The sequence below is a fragment of the Citrus clementina genome, unplaced genomic scaffold (genome assembly GCF_000493195.1).
Source record: "Citrus clementina cultivar Clemenules unplaced genomic scaffold, Citrus_clementina_v1.0 scaffold_5, whole genome shotgun sequence".
NCBI lineage: Eukaryota > Viridiplantae > Streptophyta > Magnoliopsida > Sapindales > Rutaceae > Citrus > Citrus x clementina.
Window position 1 is genome coordinate 10,807,138 of NW_006262201.1, and position 27,551 is coordinate 10,834,688.

At 32.4% G+C, this 27,551-nt stretch overlaps 1 protein-coding gene across 1 annotated transcript; it reads left to right on the forward strand.

Moving 5' to 3' along the window:
* Window positions 1-1,827: 1,827 nt before the first annotated feature.
* Window positions 1,828-27,108, forward strand: LOC18040629 (elongation of fatty acids protein 3-like). The gene is made up of 3 exons (XM_006431839.2): window positions 1,828-1,898; window positions 22,324-22,686; window positions 26,721-27,108. The coding sequence occupies exons 1-3, from the start codon at window positions 1,828-1,830 to the stop codon at window positions 27,106-27,108; spliced, it is 822 nt and encodes a 273-aa protein (XP_006431902.2).
* Window positions 27,109-27,551: the final 443 nt, after the last annotated feature.

The window sequence follows — 27,551 nt, forward strand, 5'->3', positions numbered from 1 at the left end:
TTTCTGATTTTCCAGTTCTTTAGGGGCCATAAACAGTTTTCCAAGTACCGCATGTGGCTGCAAAAGATTGATGATGATAATTATATCTCGAAGGTTTTAAATTAACTGAACTCTGAGATAGTTCTCTAAGGAAATTCAAGTGGTGAGTATTGTTCTAACTTTTAAGTGCCTTAATCTACCCATTTGTTCAGCCCTGTGCGTAAACAATCAGTAATTGCCGTCCAAATTCTTCTTTACTGCCTATATATGTTGGACTTTGTCTATTGTTCAACTTCTCAAATGGATTCCATGCAGGGTTTTTAATGTCCAATTAGGAGAAAGATTAAAGCTTGCTTGGCTAGGAGTGGAAGCGGATCCGCTACTTCAGTCAGATGACCTTTTGAAGAAGGCTTACAACAGGCTGTCTCAGGATGTCAATGGCTCAACTCAAAAGTCCCCAAAGCGGTTGATATCAAAGAATGCCATTGTCTCCAGGCTTGGGCTCCTTGGCATCAAACAAGGGAATGTCGACTCTGTTGAAGGGGAAGCACGGGCTTCTAAAGTGCGAAGAAAGAGGATAGTCCGGAAGAAGGTGCCGCATAAATTTCTTGGGAGTTAATCCTAGTCAATAGCCCAATTTTGCTGCCTGTCGACGACATACAACACGGAAGTCCTCATCAAACTCTTTGGGACATCTAAGAACTAGTAGGGAGGTGGTGGTATTCACTGTGTTTCCTGGCAAGTATAGTTCACTGATGGATGGATTCTTTTCTTGATGTCTAAATATCATATGTGATACAACGTCGTATATTCCAATTTTTCTCCAGTAAAATTCTTAATAAAGTTGATTTACTTTGGAATCTTATTCACTCTCTTTGTTAAATTTTGCAAATTCTAATGCGGATTTGTCAAAAAAAGCGTCTTTGTGATTTCTTTGATAGACTTTTGATCGCTAGTTTAAGTTTGAATCATCTTGCAATACCAAAAAGCTAAAACTTTTAATTACTTGATCGTATTCGAGTCCTTGTTTAGTATTACCTCTAATTATAATATAAACGTTGATATTATATAGTAAATATGATTGTTAAATAATAATTTTGATAAAATTATTAGAGATATTTTAGTTTTTTTTATAATGGAGTATGAGATTAGATCAATTTAAGTAATAATTATAAATGTTTACAAAATACTCTTAACGTTGGACCCTAAAAATTATGCTCTACGAAACTCTTACCGGATTTTAGTTGTACTTTCTAGCCCGATTGTAGAAGTCCTTACTCGATGTACTTCACCGTAGAAGACATTCCCCAATTATACTTAAATCTTACTCGACTTTGATTTGTATATTTTATGCCTAAATTTTTGTCAACAAATTGGTCCCAGGTTCATGCTTCTTCGGCTTGGGTGATCCCAGCGAATCCATTGCGTCCATTCCACGTTAAGTGCATGCAATCCACAAGTTTGATTGAGCAGAAATAGCCACAAAAAAAAAACTAATGAAACCCACGTCCAGAAGTGCCGTTGTCACAGATGCCTAGACACTACACCCCATCCCCTCTTACCATATTTTGTAATTGAGGAGCCCATTAATAAATTGAAAAATTATCATTCAAAATCCAAAAATAGAAAAAGAACAATTCTTGGAAACACACTCGGAGTTTTAAATTCATGTGAGAAAATAGTTTATTATTATTTTCTTTTCCAAAAATTAAGCTAAGACATCAGTATATGCCCAAAATACCCTCATATTATCCCTAACTTTCTAAACTCCCCCGCTCCTCTCAACATCATCTCTTCCAAATCTCCCCCCCCCCCCCCCCCCCCCACCACAAAAAAAACACACCAGCCATGGCTTCAAATTCAATCACCTCAACTCTCCAACATTGGCTTGTAAACCACCCACAAATCCTCAACTTCACATGGACTGAAAACCAAACCCCAGCTTCCTCATTCTCTCCATCCTCACTTACCTCTCCCTCACATCCATCCTCTACCACACATTAACGTCAACATCACCATCATCATCACCTCTCATTGGACCCCACGTCCTCAAGCCCATCACAGCCGTCCATAACCTCACCCTCCTCCTCTCCCTCATCATGCCTGTTGGTTGCACCCTCTCCATCATCCTCCACTCACCCCACCTCCGTTACACCCTCTGTTTCCCCCCCACCATTTCTCCCTCCGGCCCCCTCTTCTTCTACGCTTACATCTTCTACCTTTTCCAAAATACTCGAATTCCTAGACACCCTTTTGATCGTTTTGTCAAACTCCATCCAGCGCCAACTAGGAGAGTTTGAAATCACTACACATGTGCGTGAGAAAGTGAATTTATCTTAGAAAAATCACTTTTTAAATTTTCTCACTCGCCCATTTTGAGAAAGTAAGTTCAAATTTCTCTTTATAATATATGAGGAAGATTGAGATTCTCTGTAAAAGAACAGATTAGAAATTTGAACAAATATTTCCAAAGACATCGACCCATCTTTAAATTACAAAGTCCAATAAATATATAAACCTAAATCTAGTGGGATTTAGGTTCGTTCATGGAAATATATATAATAAATTATTTCCAGTTTGAAACTTTTTCCTTTTTTTTTTTTTTTTTTTGCTCTTTAAGTTGTACAATTTCCTTTCCTTCGTTGGTTGATACAAAATTTTGAATAATTGCAGTGACAAATGGGCAAAATTTACAGAAATTAAAAAGGAGAAAAGAAAAAGTTGGCAGAAACTTCCAAACGAAGACCAAAACTCTAAATCACTATTAGTGATTACAACTAATTTGGCAAATAAAATAAAAATGCAAAACCCCCCAAATTATCCGAAAACCGAGTAAAGAAAACACAGCCGGGGAGGACCGCGAGTGCGCGGGCCAATCGTGTGGGTCCCCCGCGGAGCACTTTGTCCCAATTGGAATTAAAATGCTTAGTATGCTCAGTTGTAATTAAAATGCTTAGTCACTTATTCCTAATCATTCTGATTTTCACGTTATTTTAGGTCCATAAACAGTTTTCACACATGTTTCAATGCTTCTTGTAATGACAATTTCACATCTTGCATCTCTAACGTGCATCACGTTTGAAACAGCTTTCGCGGTAAAGTCTTCGATGCTTGTACAATGGCTGTGAAGAGGCACATTAAATTCGGTACATTTTGGTGCGGCCTCCTAATGCTGGTATAATGTTGTGTATATTTAGTTTGCAATTAAAACTTAGGTATACAAATCTTAATCTGCAATAGATCGTAGTGTACAAAGTTTCTATTAATGATATGGTGACTGAAATTTTAATTATCTTAAAATTTTTCTCTGACTCTCTTTTACTTTCTTTGTACAGAGTACCTGTTTTGGCTGATGTGTCTAATTCATAGAAATTCATTTCCATCGGTTTCCATTGGTTTGAGCACAAACAGAAACAGAGGTCTGAGGAAAAGGTTTACTTCTTGCGGTATTATGCCTTTGTTTCTTTATTCACCATATTTGTTCGAATTCATGCCCTCATTAAGAATTTAAAGCCTTTTCCAGGCAGCTTTGTAGCCAAATTTTGATGCCATAAATGCATGATTGTCATTTAGATTTTCCGAATATTTGTTATTTGGAGAAATATTGTTAAAAGAGCATTTGATTAGCTACTTACCCTATGAATTTAGTTGCCAATAATACATTGAAATTGAGTAGGGTAATGGTTGAGGAAAGTTATTGTCTTAATTAAATTACAGGTGATAAGATGTTGCTTGAAATCAGCATGTTATATGGCGATGATTTTGCCCACATGAGACGCTGTGATTCTTGACATTGGGATAACTCAGGTCACTCATTCTGAATCTTTTCTAATTTTCAAGTTCCTTAGGGCCATGACTAGTTTTTCAAGTCTGCATGTGGCTGCAAATGATTGATGGTCATAAAATTATCTTGAGCCTTGAGGCATTGCGTTTGAGCGCACACAGAAACAGAGCTAAAGGAAAAGAACTTGACAGTCGAAGATGCTCTAAATATAACAAAAGTATATTTCTACTTCTTGTGGTTATTTTACTGTTGTCTCTTCGGTCATCATATTTGATTAATTGTTCGAATTCACACTCTCACTTATTATTTAAAACCATTCTTATGTGGCTTGCAAGCTAATTAAGTTAAAGCAGAAACAATACTATAGACGAAGATGAGCAAATTGAAGGTGATAAGTGCATATATAGTGGCCAAGTCGCTTATTATACGTCTCTCATACTAACATGATTCTGAATTTGAATTTCCATGAATAATTGTTAGGCTGGTGCACTTATTCTTGAAAGGGCGTTAAGCTACCTTATGAAATTGGAAAGTTATTATTGCTTGAATGCAAGCACCGTCTTCTGTTGCAAAGGCTTTCCCCACATGATGAGATGCTGTGATTGTTACCGGACCCTTAATTATTTAACTCAGGATTTTATCATCAACCACATCATCTTATTCACCATTTTGGATATATATAAAGATTAAAATTTCTAACAGTTGTTTCGGATTCTTGTGTAATCAGATAAATGGGGCAAATGTCAGAACAAAGATTGCTCAGTGCTGCTGGTAGGGCAAGGATGATGATGGTGAGGAAGATTGCTCACAAGCCAAGTAGAGCCCTCCATTTTGAGAAATATCATCCTCAAATTTGAATTGTTGAGCATATGAAGTGATGCTAAAGCCTTAATATTAAGTCTTTCTGAAAGTTTCATTTGAATGAATTTTCGGAGATTGAATGTTATTAGAGTGAGTAAGAAAATTAAGCACATATCTGCGATTTGGGTTGTCGGTGAATGTTCTCCTTTAATATTTGTACACACCCATTTCTTAGTAAAATTTTCTTCATGTCTTTTACTATGACATAGGCTAATAGCCGTACCATATAACGTTTTCTTCTTATTTCTTTATGCTTGGTTTTGCTACATATCATTTCTGTACATTCAAGAAAGCAATTTTGTAACTACTTAACTCTGCTTCGGCAAAGTTAAGTAGTTACAAAATTCTTTTTTTTTTTCCTTTTTCTTTCTACGATAAACTTGCCACAAATGGAAGCGATTGGCTTGATTTTTGCTTCTGTAAAAAGTGGTGGGAGCAATGTCTTGTGTACCCGCAAGTTATAAATCGTCATAGTTTAAATGAAGAATCCCGAGTTGCCATCCAAAACTAAAGAAATTGCAAATTAAGTAGTTCATTACAAATGATATATTTTGAGTTGCTAATTATTAAGTATTTCATTCAAAAATGTTCTCGTTCCCACAATTCCTAATGTTTAAAGTGCATCATTGCTCTACTTCTGTCATAACAGCATAAGAGAATTTAACATAATACTGAGAAAATGATTATTTTACCCTAAATGTAAATGATTATTCTACCCTTAACATAAAATAACTATATTTGCCCTAATTTAATGACGAAAGAAAAAATAGATGACTGCAATATAGATATTAAATAATAAATAAAATAAAAAATCAGAATTAAAACTAAAATAATTAAAAGAGAGCTCAAGAGAAAACGCACTTTAATCTGGTACCTGTACCCGTGGATCGTGGCGATGGCGGATTGGGGCTTATTATCAAGTCGTTAAAAATTTTAAACTTTCAAATTTTTTTAAACCTTGAATTTTTTAGTTTATTGGTTAAGCGATAAAATTTGGTGGTAGTATGATACTGTGTTGTATATATGTTGTGTTATTTTAGCTTTGTTATTTTGGGGCAATCGTTGGATTTTTCAATAAATTATAGGACCACAGCGAAAACAAATGTGGCGGTTTGCCTTCTTTGGCTCCTGACGCTGATAATCATTCACTCGTTGATTTTAGTAAAGAAATCGACGATCCCAACCGAAGGAGAAAAATGACTGGCACAGCAGGTTGTCCGTTACTAGTTATGCATTGTCATTGTAGAAAGTTTCAAGCAGATGGGATTATATAATTCTTCTTTAAATACGACGTCGTTTTTGTCCGTTAAGAGTCCAATGACAAGTTTATCATTCTGACATGAGTAAAATTCTAACGGCGTGATGACAATAGTATAGAAATGATACATTTTGTAAACATCAGGTGGAATTGTTATAAAAAAAAAAGTGGTCGTGTATTTTTTATAAAGTCTAAAACATCAAGTGATTAGAGAATATTTGTGCTTAAGTATTTCATTCAAAAAAATTTCCACTCCTAGACTATTTGAGTTGTTACCAAAACTGATAATTTTTTTTTTTTTCATGATGAATCTCGATATTTAGGATGAATATTTTAATATTTAAGCTTAATGGTCAATAATCGGCCCACTATTGGTAGTAGAATTTTTATTCCAACACTATACAATTTTCGTGTGAGGTGATCTTAGTCTTATCTCAACCTCAAAAGTCAATAGCTAGTTCAGTAAGTGAGATTTTTTTTCTCACACTTATGAAATCACCACAAGCTCCTCCCACAACCAATGTGGGATAATCCCAACAATCTCCCCTCACTCATCAGGCCTTGGGTTGGAAGCATAAACATCCATTCTCCCTATTAGATTGTTGGTTGAGTTGTTGGTGAACTTGAGCTTTGATACTAATGTTAGATGGTCTTGGGCTTCTCTCGACTTCAAAAGCTAGCTCAAAGAGAGAGATATTCCCTCACATTTATGAGGTCATTATCAGCCTCTTCCACAATCGATGTCGGCTAACCCGACGTTTCTCTCTCTATATAATACATAAGTTGGATAACAAATTTATATCTCAATCTAGGTATAAACATTAATTTTATTTCTTTTTATCAATCATTATCCTATTGGGTCTATCGACTCACCGTACAAAATGTTGTAAAACTTCCCCGCCGAAGAGACTTTGGTAGCTTTGAGTTTGTAAATCAAGTTCCTATCCGTCGTCCCTCCTAATCCATTCTTCGGCGAAGTACGCCTGACATTCTTGTACCTTACAACGTCATATTTGGCACAAAATTCATGAAACTTAAACCAAACACTAAACTATTATTAGTTCTCAACATTTTATATCATTCGACGTTTTGTGTCAGAATAAATATTTTATCTTTGAACTTCGCAAGCACTTATTCATGGCTTATTTCTCAACTCACTATGGATTAATGATGCTGATGAAATTGTGGATTAACCAGACAATATTGTAATTATTACACATACACACAAGCACACGTACATACGTACAAAAGCATATAGGAGTTGACCTTGCTCAGGATTTAAAAAAAAATGAATAAAATTTTCCAATAATTAATTAAGATAAAAAAGATCATTAAAACCCGAGTACCCCTCGCAATTGTGTCACTTGAATTTTCTGTATTTATGCACATATAATATTTTGAATGAATCTATAATGATGTTAATTTTTTAATCAGCTTAATCTTAAATTAAAATTTTCTTTTGAAAAAAAATGAAGAAATCTTAAAATATTATAAAATATAGATCAGTTGGAAAACTATTCCTAGAAATGCATCTTAGTTTTATTCTTGGAAAATGTTTCCTTTCGCACTTGCGAGGAATTAGAAATTGAACAATAATTTTTAGACTTTTCATTGTCTTTGTGGTTATATGGTTGTCTTTAATATAAATATATGATCCCGGAGGCCAAATGTCTAATTCACATGCATTTACCTAATCCTTTTTTTTTTTTTTTTTTTTGGGATAGGGCAATTACCTAATACCTTGAAGAAAGAGAGATAAAATATAATTCATGCCAATTTGTTGCAACAAAGCTTTCATATCAAGCGTTGGCATAAATTATTATGCCAATTTGTTCAAGACAATATCTTTAGTTGGCATGTAATTTTCATTAGCCGGCGTCTACTCTTAATTTATGTCAAATTAAGTAATCGCTCCGCCCCAATAATGTTGCCTTTGATCTCTCAGCCCCAGTAAAAGAATTGGGTGAAAGAGAATGTTGGTCACTGTTTAAGCAAGTATGCTTTTGGCGGTCCTTTGAGGATCTTCAAAATTTAGAACCAATCAAAAATAAAAAATTTCATACAAGTGTAAAGGCTTGCCTCTTAATGCAAAGGTAATACGAAGTCTCTTGCTGACATATACATCCTTTTCTTTATAATCTTTTACTTATATATATATATATAGGGAGAATGACAATTTTCTCCCATACTGTAATCAATATATATCATTTACGTCCTACTTTTTTATAATAACCAATAATCTTTGGATAGCATAATTTAACAATATTATTTTTGGTTTATTTTAATTTTTGTTCATTTGATTTCATAGTAGTAGTTTTCATTTTTTTAGTTTAAAATTTGTAAAAATGAACTAAAATGAGATAATTTTGAAAAAGAATCAAAACAAAAAAGGCCCAAAATTACCCCTGTTCCGAACATTATCTGAATCCATCATAATTGACCCAAATTCAAATTTAACTCAAACCCAACCTCGGCCTCATATAATTATAACCTGATCCGATCTAGACTCAACCCCAAAGTTTTGATTTGATCTAATCCAATTCGAATATTCCAAGCCAATCAACCTAAAACCCAATCAAGTTGATCCAAACCCAAATTTGCGCACTCCTAGAGGGGACCATCACCCTATAAGCTTTGAAATTTTTTTTGAGGTTTTTAAATGAAATATTCAAAATTAGGTATAAAATGACTGATTTGCCCTTGAATACTTGATACATAAACTTGATACATATAATGAAACTTTAATTGTATATTTTGTGAAATAAAATCAATTAAACCTGATTTTTTGATTTTTATTTGTTAATTATTTTTCATAGCCTTTTTTAAAAGTTTGTAAGTTTGGGCCTACCTCTTTGATTTTTATTTTGTTCATTTTGCTTTCTCTTGCAACAATAGTTTCAAATATCAGTCACAAAATTCTCAAATTTTGGAATACCCTACATACTATTACTAGCTATAAATAGAAAAAACTGAATAAAATTAATCCCCAGCTAACACTTGAAATTTGAACTTGGGCCTCATGAAGATTTACTCTGAGCTCCGCCCCTGATATGCAATAAAATATTAGTTTTGCTAGAGAAATTGCCAATTATGTTTTTTTTTTTTGTATTTTCCGCTTAGGGAAGAAGAAATTTCCTACAACTATTGTGGTGAATATATTGTGAATTTATGACAGTTTAATCTTTAGTTTGCCACTTGCTTAAAATGAAAAAGGGAAAAGGGTATTTATATCTCTAAGGTTTGGAGAAATAGTCACCAACACTACAAGTTTTCTAAAAAGGACATCAAGACTCCTTTTTGACCATAATACCCTTTATCTTTAGTATCTCGAAAAATTTAACTTGCAAATGAATAAATACAAATATTATATAAATAATGTAATCTACGCTGTAGATTAATAATATTAAAATATTTGAATAAATTTAAATATGTAAATTAATATATTTATTTAATAATATATTTGTATTTATTGTAGAGATTTTAAATAAATATTTGCATTAAATACATTTTACAATTAAAAAAGTCTCACATACTAATAATGTTAAAATTATTATTTTACATAATAATTTAAATTTTAATACATTTATTTTTAATATTATGTTTACATTTATCATAAAATTTACTTTAACATAATAAAATATATTAATAGATTGTAAAATATTAAAATATTTTTAAATATTGAAATTATTTTAAAATGTATAAATTATTACATTTATTTTAATATTAAAATCATTATGGGACTGATTTTATTCTCTCTTTTTTCTCAACAAAATATCCGACTGCAGATGTAATAAATTACTAATTACAATTATTTGAGTCCCACTCTAAATTAGATTTTGAAGTTTGTCCTGACATAATAAAGTTACATTCTCAAATGACCAAATGAATTAATGAGTCTGACAAAAAGATGTTGTCGGCCAAGTTGAAAAATATAATAAATAAATTGTCAGGAGATGATTTTTTCTGAAATTTCACTTTCAAGGTCCAGAACACATTCAAATTTCCGCTGAAATTCATAATGGATTCATATGATCGGGCGAAATTACACTATACAATTTCATCAATACCTATTAAACGATAAAAAATTTATTGATTATTTATAATTAAAAAAAATCTATCTACTAAGACTATTCTAGATCAACAATTAATATATTATATATAACTTCAGAAGGTTCATCGGTGTATTGATCTAAGCCTTTTGTAGCAGTTTATAAATATTTTGTTGCTTATAATGTAAGAAATTTTACAGGAGTTGATGCTGAGTAGTCTGAATAAGAAAATTAATTATATTGTAAGTTATTGGGTATTCATAATAAAATAAACAAATAAAAAATGAATAAAAATTTAAATACTTAATTAATTTTTATCAAATTCTTATCAAATATTTAAAATATATATAAAATCAATTAATTGATGATGTTGTTAATTTTCATGATATTTTTAATATTATATTAGTGATTATTAAATTTAATACAATCAATAATGCTATAAATTATTAAATGGTTAATTTTATTGAAAAATTATCAAATATGCAAATAATGAAAAATTAATCTCAAGAGTTGGTAGAAGTAAAGTTCCAATTTAATCAGATGATAGATAATAAATAAAAATAATTTTTAAGTAAATTATAAATTAAAAAATAATTAATATTAAGTATAAATAAACAATAATGATAGAAATTAAAGTCTCATAAATAGATAACTTTTTTTCTTTAATTTTATCCCAACTAAAATCATGTGTAAATTAGAATGATTAATCCCATAATTTTAGGATGAAACTTAAATTTAGTCCCCGAGTCCAATTCAATTAAGTTTAACAAACATGAGATAAATATTTAATCACAAAATTAGTCCAATTTCATACTTAATCCTAGTATATGAACATGGCCTGATAAAATAATTTAGGTAATATGCTTCTATGACTTACAATTTAAATAAATTTGAGAATTTATATAAGGGATGGAAAATTCATAATAATCATAACATGTGCTATCTTTTCTTCCTTTTCTTAATTAAATAAAAGAAAAATATTCATCACAGAACCACTGCTGTTTAAAATGACCCGATGATCGATGAAGTCGCATTCGCCTATCTAATATTGCGCAATCAGATAAATTCTCAAATTTTAAATGAATTTAATCTGCAATTATATCTATAACTACACAATAAAGATTAAAAAATTTCAAATTATACTTGAGTTAAAATTTAATTCTTTTTTATTGTTTAAAGTAATTTATTTATAATTATTTTAACCCAATTAGATTTATTTTTTTTAATGCTTGTTCTATGACAGAATTGGTCCTCAAAGTTTAATTAAGCTTGAGATGGATACTCTCAGCAATTTATTACCTATTTTATTAGAATCTAAGAGGAAAAGAGAGTTGCGATTTGTATGTGTAGAAAGAAAATGTCAAAACGAAATGTTAATGTCACTTGTAGAGAGAGAGTTGGGACTGATGACCATATACCTTTTTCCGCCCCTAATAATTAGAGCTTGCTTGACGATAGTGAAGAACTAATGAGACTGAGGATCTGCAATTTAGTCATGAAAAATTAGTGACTAAATACAACTAAATTTCAGTTTTCTCTTTCTAATTTCTTTGGGATCCAGAAAAAAAAAAAATCCCCCTCAATTTTCTGTTTGCAAGGGGGTAGCTGTAAGCACAGTCTGATTTTATTTTCAGGGAATAATATCGGTGAACCACCGTCGGGAAAAATTTGAAGTCTAAACAGGTCATTCACAGATAAGGCCAAAGAGTAAAACAGGTCGTTCATCGTGTGTTTGGATTCCTTTCATCTTATTAATTATTGAAGACAAGATGAAAACGCAACTAATGTCAATATTTTAATTTGGAATGGGGGCCGTGTATGGTGTATAAAATAGCATTAATTGTTGTCTGTGTTTGTTGTTTAATATATATATATATATATAAGGGAAGTAAATAATTAATGCTATTTTATACACCATACATGGCCCCAATTCCAATTAGGGTAATTCAATAATTTAATTTTTTTCAAGATGACTTTCATCTCATTGGCAGGCCGGCTAAGACATTAATCATGCCTTTCATCTTATGAATTATTGAAGACAAGTAGCTGTTCGACGCCTGCACTTTTCAAATCTGAAGAGCAATTAGACAATATTTCTATTTCAAATTGGGGCCACACTCCAAAAAAATTGCAATAATTCTCTGTTTTATACCTAATATTGCGCAATCAGATAAAAAAAGGGTCGGCTGCATGATTTTTCCAACTTTTGTTTTGTTTTTTCTCTTTTCCACGGGCATGGGCCCCGACCACCACAAAATAATTTGAGAATGTTATATTTAACAATTCTCTTTTTGTCGTGACATAGTGGACTAAAACGGAATCACAACTTTTTCAAATGACCAAATGGCTTCGCCCTACCTGATAATAAAAGGCCATATAGATGAGAAATGGATCCATACGTTAAAGCTAAATTGAAACATATAATAAATAAATTGTCAGGAGATGATTTTTATCAAAAATTTCACTCGCACGGTCCCGACCAAATACAAATTTGTGATGATATTCATAATGAATTTATACAATTAGGCGAAATTACTCTATATAGTTTCATCGATATATATTATACCATTAAAAATATACTACTATTTATAATAAAAAAAATTTATGACTATTCTAAATCGACTGTATTATATTTGAACTCACAAGATTCATAGATAGATTGCACTGAGCTTTCTGTTGCAGTTTACAAATATTTTGTTACTAATTATCTTAAGAGCGGCAAGTAACTAAATACAAATGTAAGAAATTTTACAAGTGCTGATGCTGTGTACTCTGCAGAAAGCTAGCCCCAGACGGTGACTCCTGTGGGGACTCCTTCAATTTGCAGCACAAAAGAACGTTCACATTGACATTGACTTGAGGGTAAAAATTAAATAACTCCTATGGTATAAGAAGAATGCAAACATGCTTGAATGAACATTCTCTCAGAATACATAAAAGCTACTTTCCTCTGAGCATTTTAGCAAGAAAAGCAATTGCTGCATTTACCATTTGATCTAATATCAGAATGGCTCATGCGATCGTTTCCTCTCTCTTGGACCAGCTGAAATCCATTGCTCAAGATCAGGTGAAAGAAAAGTGGAGGCTTGTGACGGGTGTCGAACAAGAAGTGGGAAAGCTTACCACCAATCTTCAAGCCATTCAAGCTGTGGTGGAAGATGCAGAGCAGAGGCAAATGAAGCAGGACAAAGCTGTTACTTTTTGGCTGGATCAGCTCAGAGACGCATCCTACGACATGGAAGATGTGTTGGACGAGTGGATCACTGAAACACGGAAATTGCAGCTTGATGAGGGAGGCGATGATGATGATGATGATGATAACGACAGTGCTTTTGTTACTTTTTTGACGAAGGTATGTTCCTTCTTTCCTGCTGCCTCAAACTGCTTTGGTGGTTTCAAACAACTCAGTCTTCGTCATCATATTGCTGTCAAGATTAGAGAAATCAGTAAAAGGCTAGATGAAATTGCCACTCGAAAAGATAGGTTTAATTTTGTTGAGAATGTGAGTAACAATGTTAGGAATCCAGAGCGAGTGCGAACCATCTCCTTGATTGATGAGGGAGAGGTTTGCGGTAGAGTTGAGGAGAAAAATGAGCTCTTAAACAAGTTGTTGTGTGAAAGTAGTGAACAACAAAAAGGCCTTCATGTCATTTCACTAGTTGGGTTGGGGGGTATAGGTAAAACCACTCTTGCACAATTGGCGTATAATAATGATGAGGTGAAAAGGAATTTTGGCAAAGTTATATGGGTGTGTGTATCATACACTTTTGAGGAGATTAGGGTCGCCAAAGCAATCATTGAAGGTCTAGGCGTGTCAGCTTCTGGTTTAAGCGAATTCGAATCTCTTATGAAACAGATTCAGGAATATATTACGGGGAAGAAAATTTTTCTTGTTTTAGATGATGTGTGGGATGGAGATTACAAAAAATGGGACCCATTCTTTTCTTGTCTAAAGAATGGCCACCATGAAAGTAAAATTCTAATTACCACACGTGATAGGTCAGTTGCACTGCAGTTGGGATCAATAGATATTATCCCTGTCAAGGAGTTGGGTGAAGGGGAATGTTGGTTACTGTTTAAGCAGATAGCATTTCTACGTAGGTCCTTTGAGGATTGTGAAAAATTAGAACCAATCGGGCGAAAAATTGCATGTAAGTGCAAAGGCCTGCCTCTTGCTGCAAAGGTAATAGGGAATCTCTTGCGCTCTAAAAGTACAGTAAAAGAGTGGCAAAGAATTTTAGAGAGTGAAATGTGGAAAGTAGAAGAGATTGGACAAGGTATTTTGGCTCCTTTGTTGTTGAGTTATAATGATTTGCCCTCCAATTCTATGGTAAAACGGTGCTTCTCATATTGTGCTGTCTTTCCAAAAGACTACAATATGAACAAAAGGGAATTGATTAATCTATGGATGGCTCAAGGTTACCTTAATGCAGATGAAGACGAAGAAATGGAGATGATTGGAGAAGAGTATTTCAACATCTTAACTACGCGCTCTTTCTTTCAAGAATTTCAGAAAAATGACGATGATATTATGAGTTGCAAGATGCATGACATCGTACATGATTTTGCTCAATTTGTAAGTAGCAAAGAATGTTTGTGGCTAGAAATTAATGGTACCAAGGAATCAGTCATAAACTCTTTTGGTGACAAAGTCCGTCACTTAGGGTTAAATTTTCAAGGAGGCACTTCATTTCCTATGTCCATTCATGGACTTAATAGATTGCATACCCTATTAATTTATGATGAAGGTCTTTTCAATCCATCTCTTAATAATAGCATCCTTTCGGAGTTATTTAGTAAATTGGCATGTTTAAGGGCATTAGTTATAAGGCAATATTACCTTTTAGGTTCGCATCCTGAGGCAAATTGGATTAGAGAAATTCCAGAAAATGTTGGAAAATTGATACATTTAAAATATCTTAATTTGTCTGAATTAGTCATAGAGAGACTACCTGAGACTTTGTGTGAATTATATAATTTACAAAAGCTAGATATTAGGCTGTGCCGAAATCTTAGAGAATTGCCAGAGGGGATTGGGAAGTTAATGAACATGAGGAGTTTACTGAATGGTGAAACTCGTTCGTTGAAGTACATGCCAATAGGGATTTCCAAATTAACCAGTCTTCGAACATTAGAAAAGTTTGTTGTGGGTGGAGGTGTTGATGGTGGCAGCACGTGTAGGCTTGAATCTCTGAAAAATCTTCAACTCCTTCGTGAATGTAGAGTACAAGGGCTGAGTAATGTATCGCATGTAGATGAGGCTGAGAGGTTACAACTTTACAATAAGAAAAACCTCCTTCGTTTGGGTCTTCAGTTTGGTAGAGTCGTAGATGGGGAAGGCGAAGAAGGGAGGAGGAAGAATGAGAAAGATAAACAACTTCTTGAAGCCTTACAGCCGCCTTTGAATGTAGAGACATTATGGATTGTATACTACGGAGGCAACATTCTTCCCAAATGGTTGACTTCACTAACCAATCTAAGGGAATTAAAACTTCTCTCCTGCGTTAACTGTGAGCATTTGCCTCCTTTGGGAAAATTGCCTCTGGAAAAACTCGAACTATACAATTTGAAAAGTGTAAAAAGAGTGGGTAATGAGTTTTTGCGAATAGAAGAAAGCAGTGAGGATGGCCCGTCTTCTTCTTCATCATCACCATCAGTTATTGCCTTCCCCAAATTGAAATCACTCATAATTGAGGAATTGGATGAATTGGAAGAGTGGAATTACAGGATTACGAGGAAGGAAAACATCTCCATCATGCCACGTCTTTCTTCCTTGGAAGTTCGTTCTTGCAACAAATTGAAGGCGCTGCCGGATTACCTTCTTCAGACGACGGCACTGCAGGAATTGACAATTTGGGAATGTCCCATTCTGGAAAACCGTTATAGAGAGGGGAAAGGAGAAGACTGGCATAAGATATCTCACATTCCCCACATCCAGATGTCACCCGACGGTAATTTCTCCTCCTCTGATTTACTCTGTTGTTGCTTGCAATGAAATTAATAAAAATATTTATATTTTGAATTAAAATTCTGTATATTGCCAATGTCTGATGGGAATATATAATATTTTCTAATATTTTAATTTACGTATTGAATTCAATTATTTACTTGAACCATTAATTTAATGGGTCACTCTATGATATTGTTATAAAAATTGTAAAATCAATCATGGTATAAATATGTACTGTTAGATTTAATCAATAGTTCAAAAAATTAGAAAGTTAGTTAGGATAATATTTTAATTTTAGTTATTTAAAATTTAAATTTCCTAGTTATCAAATCAGTTAAACTTGTTTTCTAAAGATTAAATAATTAAAAAAAACAAGTGTAGTCTGATGAAATTTCTATATTTTCTTTTAAAAAAATTGTAGTCTTTTGTAAAATTTCATACAACATCATAGAAAATCCTAATATATTTTATTTTTTAATGCACGAAAATTTGCTATGTGCAACTTCCTGAGAGACAAAATCTCTGTGATACATTTGCGGAAATGTTGAAAACTAAATCATCAATTTTATCTTGTATAATGATAATCGTATTTTTTTATATATAATTTATGTGACATTAATTCTTTAAAGTAATGGGGTAATTGTTTTTACAACATTAGCCCACTTTGTTTTATTTCATACGAGTTTAATTATGTTCACCAGGGATTCGAGAAAAAATCAGAATAGCCCTCCTTGTTCATCAGGCGGGATCTGCTCTATTGGAAGAGTTTAAAGCAGTTGATACGTCTTGAAAATTGTTATTGCGGATGAATTCATTCCTGAAGACGAGTATCCAAAGGCGTATTTTCATAAACTTCCTTTGTTAACAAATGTTCCAACGCTTGCTGTAGTAACAATTTCATCGCTTGCATCTCTCGGGTGCACCATGTTCATGGGTTAGAAAAAGCATTTGTGGTGAAGCTTCAAAGCTTGTAAAATGGCTGTGAAAAGGCACATTCAATTCGGTATGCTTTGGCGCGGTCTCCTAATGCTAATATTATATTTTATATAGCAATCTTAATATGCAATAAATCATTGTGCCCAATTTTCTGCCTGTCGAAGAGACACAACATGGAAGTCCTCATCAAACTCTGAGACACCTAAGAACTAGTAGGAGGTGGTGGCGGGGATTTGTCCCCGCCATACCTTAAAGGTTAGGTATTTATCCAACTACACCCCCATAGTTTAAAATTTCTTTTATATACCTTTTTCAATGTGCAATTACAGAATTACCCCAATTTAATTCTTCAAATTTCAAAATCTACCTTCACGAGCTACCATACACAACGCCTGCTGCTGCAAGTTCATCCACCACATTAAAGGCTACAAAATCACCGAATTAAAGGCTGAAAATTCACCAAACTAAAGGTCATTAACCACATTTACACTTGATTTTTACTTTATAAAGAGAATTTATGGTGCATAATTGTTAGGGTTATATGCATTAGGGTTTTAAAAAACAAATTACCCACATGATTTTGGTCATTATCTTGCTTATTTACTGATAATCTTTCTTGCTGGTAATGTAATGAAGCTTCTTGAACTTGTGGATTTGAAATTGAAGAGAGTGATTTCATGGCTCTTTAATAATGGTTGTGGGAGTTCCTAATTAAATATTCATAGAGAATTGGATGAAACAAATATTATCCTTATGAATACTCGGTTATGGCTACACTAGTTTATGCATTAGATCTTTATATAATTTTACTTGTTGTTTGTAGTTGAACTTCATCCATGGGAATTATATATCAATTTTCTTCAGCTGCGTATGCATTCCTTATGCTACAATCTGGGTTTTCTCTATTATTTGCTATAGAACCTTTATTTTGCAATTCTAATTTATTAACAATTTGCTATTTGTTTCAGCATAAAACTATTGATAGTACACTATTAATAAATGTGTTTTGAACGACTTGTGAATTTTGAAACAATGTTCGATCATTTTATTAATTTGTCTCATTGTGAGGCTATTGACTGAAGAAGTCACATAGCATTTAGGATTTGATATTATTGTGCAGCAAATGTTGTTGTATATATTTCCAACTAGTTAACTATTGGAGAATTGCCCTTTAATACACTCCTCCTAGACTTGTTTTTAGTTTTTGACAATTATACACATACTTAATAGCTTATTAATCAGATTGAACTAATGAAAATTAATTGTTTGAGTGTTATGGAAAAATTCAACATTTTCTTTGAATATTTATACTTTATTTGGAATTGTTAACATACTTGATACATAAAGTTTGATTTTTATGTCATGTGGCAGTGATGGTTTATTTCTTATTTTTGTTTATAACTCATTTAAAAATTATTTGAGTTCATAGTTATTGGCAATATATTTTAATTTGATGGGTTTGTTCTTGAAATAATATAGTTATGCTGATCCTGTAGATACTAGTTGTAAGAAAGTCATGTTATCTTATATATAGAACATTTTTAAGTTGTAAAACATTCTCATATCTGTTTGCTTTTATGTTGTGTGATCATTTAATAGATTGATAATATATTACGACAGTGATAATAAGTTTGAAGTATTATTTTTACTACAAACTGAAATTATATTTTTTCGACTTAACAACAACAATGGTGATATTTAACGATTGATTTATATGAATTTTTTTAGTGGTGATTGTAGAGCATTTTTGTTGCAGTTCTTGGAGGTCCTGGCCCACTGACTTGATGTCAATTTATATTGCCAACAAGATGATGTTGCACAATTTCAAAAAGCATTAGCTGTCAAATTATTTTGGAGTAGGTCTTGGAAAAAAAAACTACGTAGTCTCCCACTCTTAAAAACTTTATTGATGTGTCATTTTTTGGATTACTTATCATGAGATGTAATGATTACAATGGGATGTTGTTGATATTTGATATCATTAAAGTTAATTTGACATCATACATATGTTTTTTTTATTAAGTATATTAATGACAGAGAAGATAGTTTTATATAATGTATGTGATGTAATAGAATGGTCATATATGCTCAAGAAATGCTCAACCCAAATACATGACTGCAGTCAAGTATTTTCACAGATACTCGACCGCAGTCAAGTATTTGTAAACATACATGACCAGCTGGTATTTGCATTGGTTCACGACTGCAGTCAGATATTTTCACAGATACTCGACTGCAGTCGAGTATTTTCAAACATATATGACCAGCTGGTATTTGCATTGGTACACGACTGCAGTTGGGTATTTTCACAGATACTCGACTGCAGTCGAGTATTTTCAAACATATATGACCTGCTGGTATTTGCATTAGTACACGACTGCAGTCGGGTATTTTCACAGATACTCAAATGTAGTTGAGTATTTACAAACATACATAACCAGCTGGTATTTGCATTGGTACACGACTGCAGTAGGGTATTTTCACAGATACTCGACTGCTGTCGAATATTTCCAAACATATATAACCTGGTGGTATTTGGATTGGTACACGACTGCAGTCGGGTATTTTCACAGATACTCGACTGCAGTCGAGTATTTGCAAACATACATGACCAGCTGGTATTTGCATTGGTACATAACTTTAGTCGGGTATTTTCATAAATAAACGACAATAGTCGAGTATTTAATAAATTCACATTTATAGTTGAGTACAATCAGATATACACGACAATAGTCGAGTAAGAGCCAAAATACACGACTGTAGTTGGGTAAGTGGACATAGAACATAAAATTACCTAAAACATTCATTATAATGACAACAAAATCAATATAGGCTTTGACATATTATACTTCAATTTAATAAATAACAAAAGTAATTGTGAATCAAACAACATAGATCCAATACATGTTCAAATCATAAATAAGTCGTAATATAATCGAAGTTGCTGCACAATCATCATAATTATTTGCATGCTCAACCCAAACACTCGACCCATGTATTATAAGGCCCCGTTCGCCTCCTTTTGAAAACAACATAAGCCACACAACATGTTTATCCAGCTGCAAGACAAAAAAGGTAGAAATTTATCAACTAACTATTTTAGATATTAAAGAAATTAAAACAACAAAAATGACAAGTATGTAAGGTTCATAGTAGTATGTGTGCTTGTTTTTGTTTCATTCGGTCTAACTACGGGCTCATTGTTAGACAATGAGATTGGTGCATTGCAAGTTAGTCGATTATATCATTGAGAACCACACCTACCGTACTTACGGCGTAACTTTTCTTCACCTTGTGATGCTATCATAATTTCTTATGATTCTAAAGAATAATAGGCACACATACTGAAGTCACTTCATGTAATAATACAACAGATGATTATACAAAAAAAAAAAAATCAAACAAGGTATATTATGAAGTGTGGAACTATCTGTCTATTTACACGACAGTTGTCGTGTAAATAACTAGTTTACACGATAATAGTTGTGTAACTTGCTAAAATACACAACTATAGTCTAGTAAACAGTTATAGAATATGTTTAGTAAAAAAATGTAATCTTTATACTAACAGAATGCTATGTGTCATAACAACTACTATATCTTTCAATCTTGCACAACTGCTATCGTGTAAATTCATACATACATACATGACAAAAGTCATACATACATGACAAAATGTTGGGATCTCATAACAGTTGGAACATTTTACATATATGTACAATTATAATATGTAAGTTCATACGTACACGATAGTAGTCGTGTAACTTATTAAAACACACTACTATAGTCTAGTAATAGTAAAATGATATATCTAATCAAAATAATATATTTTTTGCACCAATAAAATGATAGGGTGTCATAATAATTTGAATCTTTTGCACATTTTCACGACTACAGTCGTGTAAATCCATACATACATGACTGTTGTCGTGTAAATCCATACATACACGACTACTGTCGTGTATGTCGGGGTGCAGAACAAAATTTTGGCAGCAACTTCAGGTTTTAACGAATGTAGTTATAAAATCCATCAAATAACAGTCATATGATGCAAATATAATGAAAATGTGAGTTGCTTTATTGTTTATCACAAACCAAACAAAACCCTAAAAATAATATAATGTCAACAAAATAAATAAATAACACAAAATAAAAATAAAGTTTCAAATACCTTATTCATGTGATGAATAATGCACCCAGCTGCAAACTAAAATCTCAGTGCATTGGCTGTTCGTGAGTGATTTTGAGTGTGGAGTGAGTTTTTGTTGTGTGGAGTTAAAAAGAGTGAGAAGTAAAGAGTGTTGGAGGTGAGTTGTGTGTGTTTTATATTTTTCTTTAGGGATATTTTAGACAATGTACCATATAAAAAGGTATATCTAGATAATTTTCAAACATGGGGTATATTTAACTAAATACCCTACTTTTAAGGCATCTTTAATTAAAAACCCCAGGTGGTGGTATTCGCCTGGTGTTTCCTGGCAAGTATGGTTCACTGATACATGGATTCTTTTCTTGATGTCTAAGTACTATATGTGATACAACGTTGTATATTCCAATTTTTCTCCAGTTAAATTCTAGTGAGTTAGGAAATTTAATTTTGTTTTAGCTATGAATTATTTCCTAGATAATAATAATTGCCATGTTCCTTTGGAGTCTTATTTACTCCTACTTTAGGAAATTCTAGTGAGTTAGGAAATTATGCACCGTCAACCCGTTTTTTCCAACTTTTTCAAAAATACACAATTCTTATTTGACTGACTTGATTTTTCTGACATAATTTTCTCCCATTTCTATATTATCAACGTTGAGTGCATGTAATCCACAAGTCTGATTGAGCCAAAAGTCTAATGACACTCACGTCCAAAGATGCCGTTATCACAAAGCCCTGGATAATTAAAGAGATCATTGTTCGAAAGAAAAGAATGATTTGTTGGTATGAAATTACGTTAAAATGCATATATCACTTTTTTTTTTGGCGTGGGTGATGGCTTCGTTTAATGACAGTTGGCAGACAATGAGTCATCTTTTAATTTTAGTTTTGATTTATTAGAAAATATTAATTTTTGTAGTTTCAGTAGATGAAATTTTGAATCAAATATTAATATCGTTAAAGTACGAAGCTCAATATTTGCTTAAATCATAAAAAAAAATAATTGCTTTACATTAAAAAAAAAAAGTGATCACTTGATTTAACTTCCTTAACTAAATTTACGATTTAAAATCCAAAATAGAAAAACGAAAACAATTTTTGGAGTCACACTCGGAGTTTTAAATTGACATGAAAAAAGAGCTTATTATTGATTATCTTTTTCCGAAAATTTAAGCTAAGATAACAATATGTCCAAAATACCCTCCGCATTATCCCAAAACTTTATAAACTCCCCCGTTCCTCTCAACATCATCTCTTCCAAATCTTTCTCCCCCAAAAAACCAGCCATGGCTTCATATTCAATTACCGCAACAATCCAATATTGGCTATAAACCACCCCCAAATCCTCAACTTCACATGGACTCAGAACCAAACACTAGCTTCTTCCCCTCACTTCCTCATTCTCTCCATCCTCACTTACCTCTCCCTCACATTCATCCTCTACCACACATCAACATCAACATCACCACCATCATCACCTTTCATTGGACCCCACATCCTCAAGCCCATCACAGCCGTCCATAACCTCACCCTCCTCCTCCTGTCCGTCATCATGGCCGTTGGTTGCACTCTCTCCATCATCCTCCATTTACCCCACCTCGATTGCACCCTCTGTTTCCCCCCTACCATTTCTCCGTCTGGCCCCCTCTTCTTCTACGCTTACATCTTCTACCTCTCCAAAATACTCGAATTCTTAGACACCCTTTTGATCATTTTGTCAAACTCCGACCAACGGCTCATGTTCCTCCACGTCTTCCACCATGCAACCGTCGTCGTTATGTGCTTCCTTTGGTTACAGACGAAGCAGTCTTTAGCTTCTTCCCAAATTCATCAATGAACCCCAAAACCAGACTAATCATTAAAATTATTAACAACCATTTGCTTGGATCAATGTATACTTGGCATGTCTATGGGTTTATATATTATTAGAGCACTACTACTGATTACATTGGTTATTTTTATTTTTTTAAAAATAGATTAGAGGATGTTTTTCATTAATGACACACATAAAGTTTGAATTAGTTATATTTTAGAAATAGTAGGGATATAAGTGATATATCTTTCCAACATAAATATATCAGTAACATAAGTTATTCTATAATTAACAGGGGTATTATCGTATTTTAGTGAGTCAATATTGGTTGATAGTTAAATTTAACAGATTTTAGAGAGTAAATTGAAGTTTTTATTTTTTATTTTTGAGTAAATTAAAATATGTAAATCTCATAAGGGGTTAAAATATAATTTATCCAAAAATTAGTGTTAAAATGTTATAGATGAGTGTATATTAAGATGTTCAAAGTATTAGAACATAAATAATCTTAGTTTTAATAAAATTTTGCCACATAGTGAATATTATCCTCAACCTCAAGAGAAACCTATCAATAAAATATACAAAAATAGAATGCATTAGTACATGTCAATAACAAGACCAATTAGATCATGTCATATTTGTTATGTAGTTATTTAAGCTAATAGAGTAAGAAGTCCCAAATACATGTACATCATATCTTGGTAAAGAAATCGGTTCTACCCGAAATACTTCTTTGTATTGAAATCAATGATGATTGCTTGTTTAAATCATGAAAGTTGAAATAATTTTGTAAATAATTTCATTCTTTAATTTACGGTATATAAATAAATTCAAAAAATGTTAATTTCTCCCATACTTTTAGGACTAAAAAAATAACAAAATGTCTTAACATATTTAATGGTTATATATAAATCATCCGTACATATTTTTCTTGAGAGAAGCTCAATTCGATAGACAATGCTCCCCTTAATTTTCTTTTCTAGTTAGATAAAAGAACAAAAGAAATTGATTACAAGAATTCACGACGAAGTCACCTTGGTCTACATGATATATATTACAGGGCTAAGCTTCTTTTAATGCCAAACTAGAATAACAAACTTTAATTTACTTCTTAAAGGGTAAAAACATCAATTTGTCCTTATATTCGTTCAAAAGATAAGGAATACACACACACACACATACATATTGTCTTCTTAATGTAAACAATTTAAATTGATGTTTCACGTTTCTAAAAAAAAAATTAAAGACTGTCATTCTAAGTAGGAGGTAAATTTTTAAAAAAAAAACATGTGTTCATATGAAAGATGTGCATTTTACAATAATTAATAAACAAAAAGGGTAGTCATATTTTCACCCTGCAATTTTTGTAAATCCATCCCCACTCCCAAGAAATAATTACAATAAATTCACATAACTTTTTTAAAACTCAAATAAAGAAAAATTTTGGAGATTTAAACTATTATATACAAGAGGATTGGAGTAAACATTTTTCATGCAGTATAAAAAGAATGTGACAACTCCTTTTCTTTCGGTATTTTCGCAACAAAAGCACGCTTAATAACTCATCAAATTATTTCTCCTTTTCTTTGATCGCTTGATTCGCTTCCCCTCTCCTGGAGCTGCTGAACTCCTTTGTTGCTGATGAAGGGAACAAGTGAGGCTTTTCAAAAGACCACAATATGTATAAAGACAAACTAATTACACTATCAGTGGCTCAAGGTTACCTTAATGCAGAAGAGGGCAAAGAGATGGAGATTCGATTCGATAATAGTAGTTTATTTTAATTTTTATTCATTTGATTTCATAGCAGTAATTTTTATTTTCATTTTTTGCTGAAAATTGGTAAAAACGAACTAAAATGAGATGATTACATTAAAACAATCTTCAATGACTAAAGTAATTTGAAAAAATATAAATAAAAGTAAACAAGCTCAAAATTTATCCCTAATCCGAACATTATCCGAATTCAGCCTAATTGACCCAAATCTAATTTTAATCCAAACTTGACATGGCCCGCATATAATTATAATCCGATCATAACCAAACTCAACCTGAATTTTTAATTCAATACGATCCAATCCAAATATTCCAACCCAATCAAATTGAAACTTGATCGGGTTGATCCGAACCTGAATTTGCCACTTCCGGAGGAGACCATGACCCTAAAGGCTTTGAAATAATCTTTGCGGTTTCTTAATGAAAGACTGATTTGACCCTAGAATACATGATATATAAATTTCAGACATTATATTCTGTGAAATAAAGTCAAAGTAAACTGGTTGTTTTATTTGTTATTAATTATTTTTCATTATGACAAAATGAGAAATAGACTTTATTAAAAGTTTAATAAAGTTTGGGCCTAACTCCTTGATTTTTATTTTTTTAATTATTTTTCATTTTGTTTTTTACTTGCAACATTAGCTTTAATTATCAATCAGTCTCCAAATCAAAATGACTGCAACCTGTAGCTACAAGCAAAATTCTCAGAATTTGAAATTTCTAACGACTACATAATAGCTATAAATAGAAAAATCATCTAAAATTAATCCTCCTTCAGAGGCAGATTAAATTCTTAGTAATTTCATATAATTTCATTTCATCAGAACAATTTTTCAAGAGCAATTTTATAAATGGTTGTCGAAAGCTTTATCCCTTAATCATATTTCACGTATTTTCTTTGTAATATGAGGCGTGTCCATAGACCATAGTATGATATTTATTGTAATTAAAATCATTATGGAACTGATTTTATTCTTTTTTCTCAAACAAAGTATCTAACTGCAGATGTAATAAATTACTAATTGCCATTATTTGAGTCGCGCTCTTTGGATTAGATCTTGGAGTTTCAATAGACCAAATGAATTAGTAAGATAATGGCTTTTGCTTTTGTCTACCGGATAATAAAACTTATCCGCCATATAGACAAGAAATGGATCGGATCCATATGCTATCGCTAAATTGAAAAATTTACGTGGAGTTTTATTGTAAGACATTTTTATCTGAATAGAAAAAGTAAAATCTCTTTAATTTTATCTAAATGATAAAATATCTGAATAGAAAATCAGTTTTCTTCTCACAAATACCCTCATTAAATATATTTATTTTCTACTTAGCTATTAGATGTCATATTAGAATTTCCTTTGATCTCAGATTTTACTTGGTATTAAATACTTAATATGCGTTCAATTGGAATTTTAGACAAATTCTTTTGTCATTAGATAACAACTTTTTTTACTGAATTTGATGTTTATACAGAAACAGTCAAGTCCTTGTTGGCTGAAATTGGCATTTCTCTTGATTTGGTGTGATAACCAAAGTGCAGCTGCCTTAGCAAGTAATCCTAAATTCCACTCCCGAACTAAACACATAGAACTTGATGTTCATTTCTTGCGAGAAAAGGTTATTTATGTTCCAAGAACTTAAATTTAACTCTAATAAAAGCTTCCAAGTTAGTTATGTTCCAAGTTCTCATAACTCAGCTGATATCCTTACTAAAGCTTTAGCTTATCACCCTTTTCATTATCTGAGAGACAAGCTCACCCTGACTTCACTAGGCTGAGCTTGAGGGGGGATGTTAAGAGTATAAGCTGAAGCTGCTGAGCTGGCTGGTGACGTGCTGAAGGTGCTGAGTTGACTGATGTTTTGTAACTAAGTTGCTGATCTTGATTGGGCTGTTATTTGCACTGAATAAGTTGTAACGAATTGTCCAACTGGCTTGTTATGATTGGAAGGCTAATTAGTTTGTTAATATTGCAGCTTTGAGCTCTGTTTCTGTAATCAGTTTGAGTGTGACTATAAATAGTGACTAGTACGCTCATAATGTATGATTTCAGCTTTAATCAATAAGAATCTGTGATTGTTCCAGAAACTTCATAGTCAAATTTTCTTTCTTAATTTTCTTTCACTTTCTCTCGTGCCAAACACCTTATTGATTCAAAAAAAACTCCGTCCAACGGCTCACGTTCCTCCACGTCTACCACCATGCAACCGTCGTCGTAATGTGCTACCTTTGGTTACAGACGAAGCAGTCTTTGTTTCGTATGGCACTTGTCACCAATGCAAGTGTGCACGTGATCATGTACGGGCACTATCTATTGTGTGTGATGGAGTTGCGGCCAAAGTGGAAGAGATTGGTCACTCATGATTGTCAGATTGTTCAATTTGTGTTTAGTTTTGTTGTTTCGGTTTTGATGCTGTATTATCATTTTACGGGATTTGGTTGGTCTGGGATTTTGGGTTGGTGCTTCAATGCTGTGTTTAATGCTTCTCTCTTGACACTTTTTGTTAATTTTCATTCCAAGAGCTACGCTAAGAAAAAGCAGGGATGATCAGAACAAATAGTGTGTTGTGATTGTTTTGTGTGTGTGTATGGTAATACATGTCATTTGTCACCATATTTGTTTAGTCTCTCCCCTTTTAGGTTCCCTCTCACACACAAAAAATTAGGATTTGTATTTTGTAAACTAATATTTTTCATTTTGTTAATGTATTAATTATTATTATCTACGTTTATGTGATAGGGCACATGCCACATAAACTAAAATTATCTCTCGATTAGTAAGAGTAGAATAAATATCTCTCTAGTATTATGCAAGGGTAGAAATTTGGGTTGTACCATGTTAGAATTATCAAGGATAGTTTTGATAGAATTCTAATTGTAATATATGAGTGTATAAAAAAAAATGAACAGTAATGAAAGATGTTTAGGTAAGGACTATCTTGGAATAGAATTTTGATTGTAATATATCAATATATAAAAAGAAATTTATGA

Coding starts and splice junctions, on each gene's coding strand:
- LOC18040629 (XM_006431839.2), top strand. CDS start 1,828: ATGGCTTCAAATTCAATCACCTCAACTCTCCAACATTGGCTTGTAAAC. Junction 1,899..22,323: donor CCACAAATCCTCAACTTCAC/ATGGACTGAAAA, acceptor CCTCAACTTCAC/ATGGACTCAGAACCAAACAC. Junction 22,687..26,720: donor ACCCTTTTGATCATTTTGTC/AAACTCCGACCA, acceptor TTGATTCAAAAA/AAACTCCGTCCAACGGCTCA.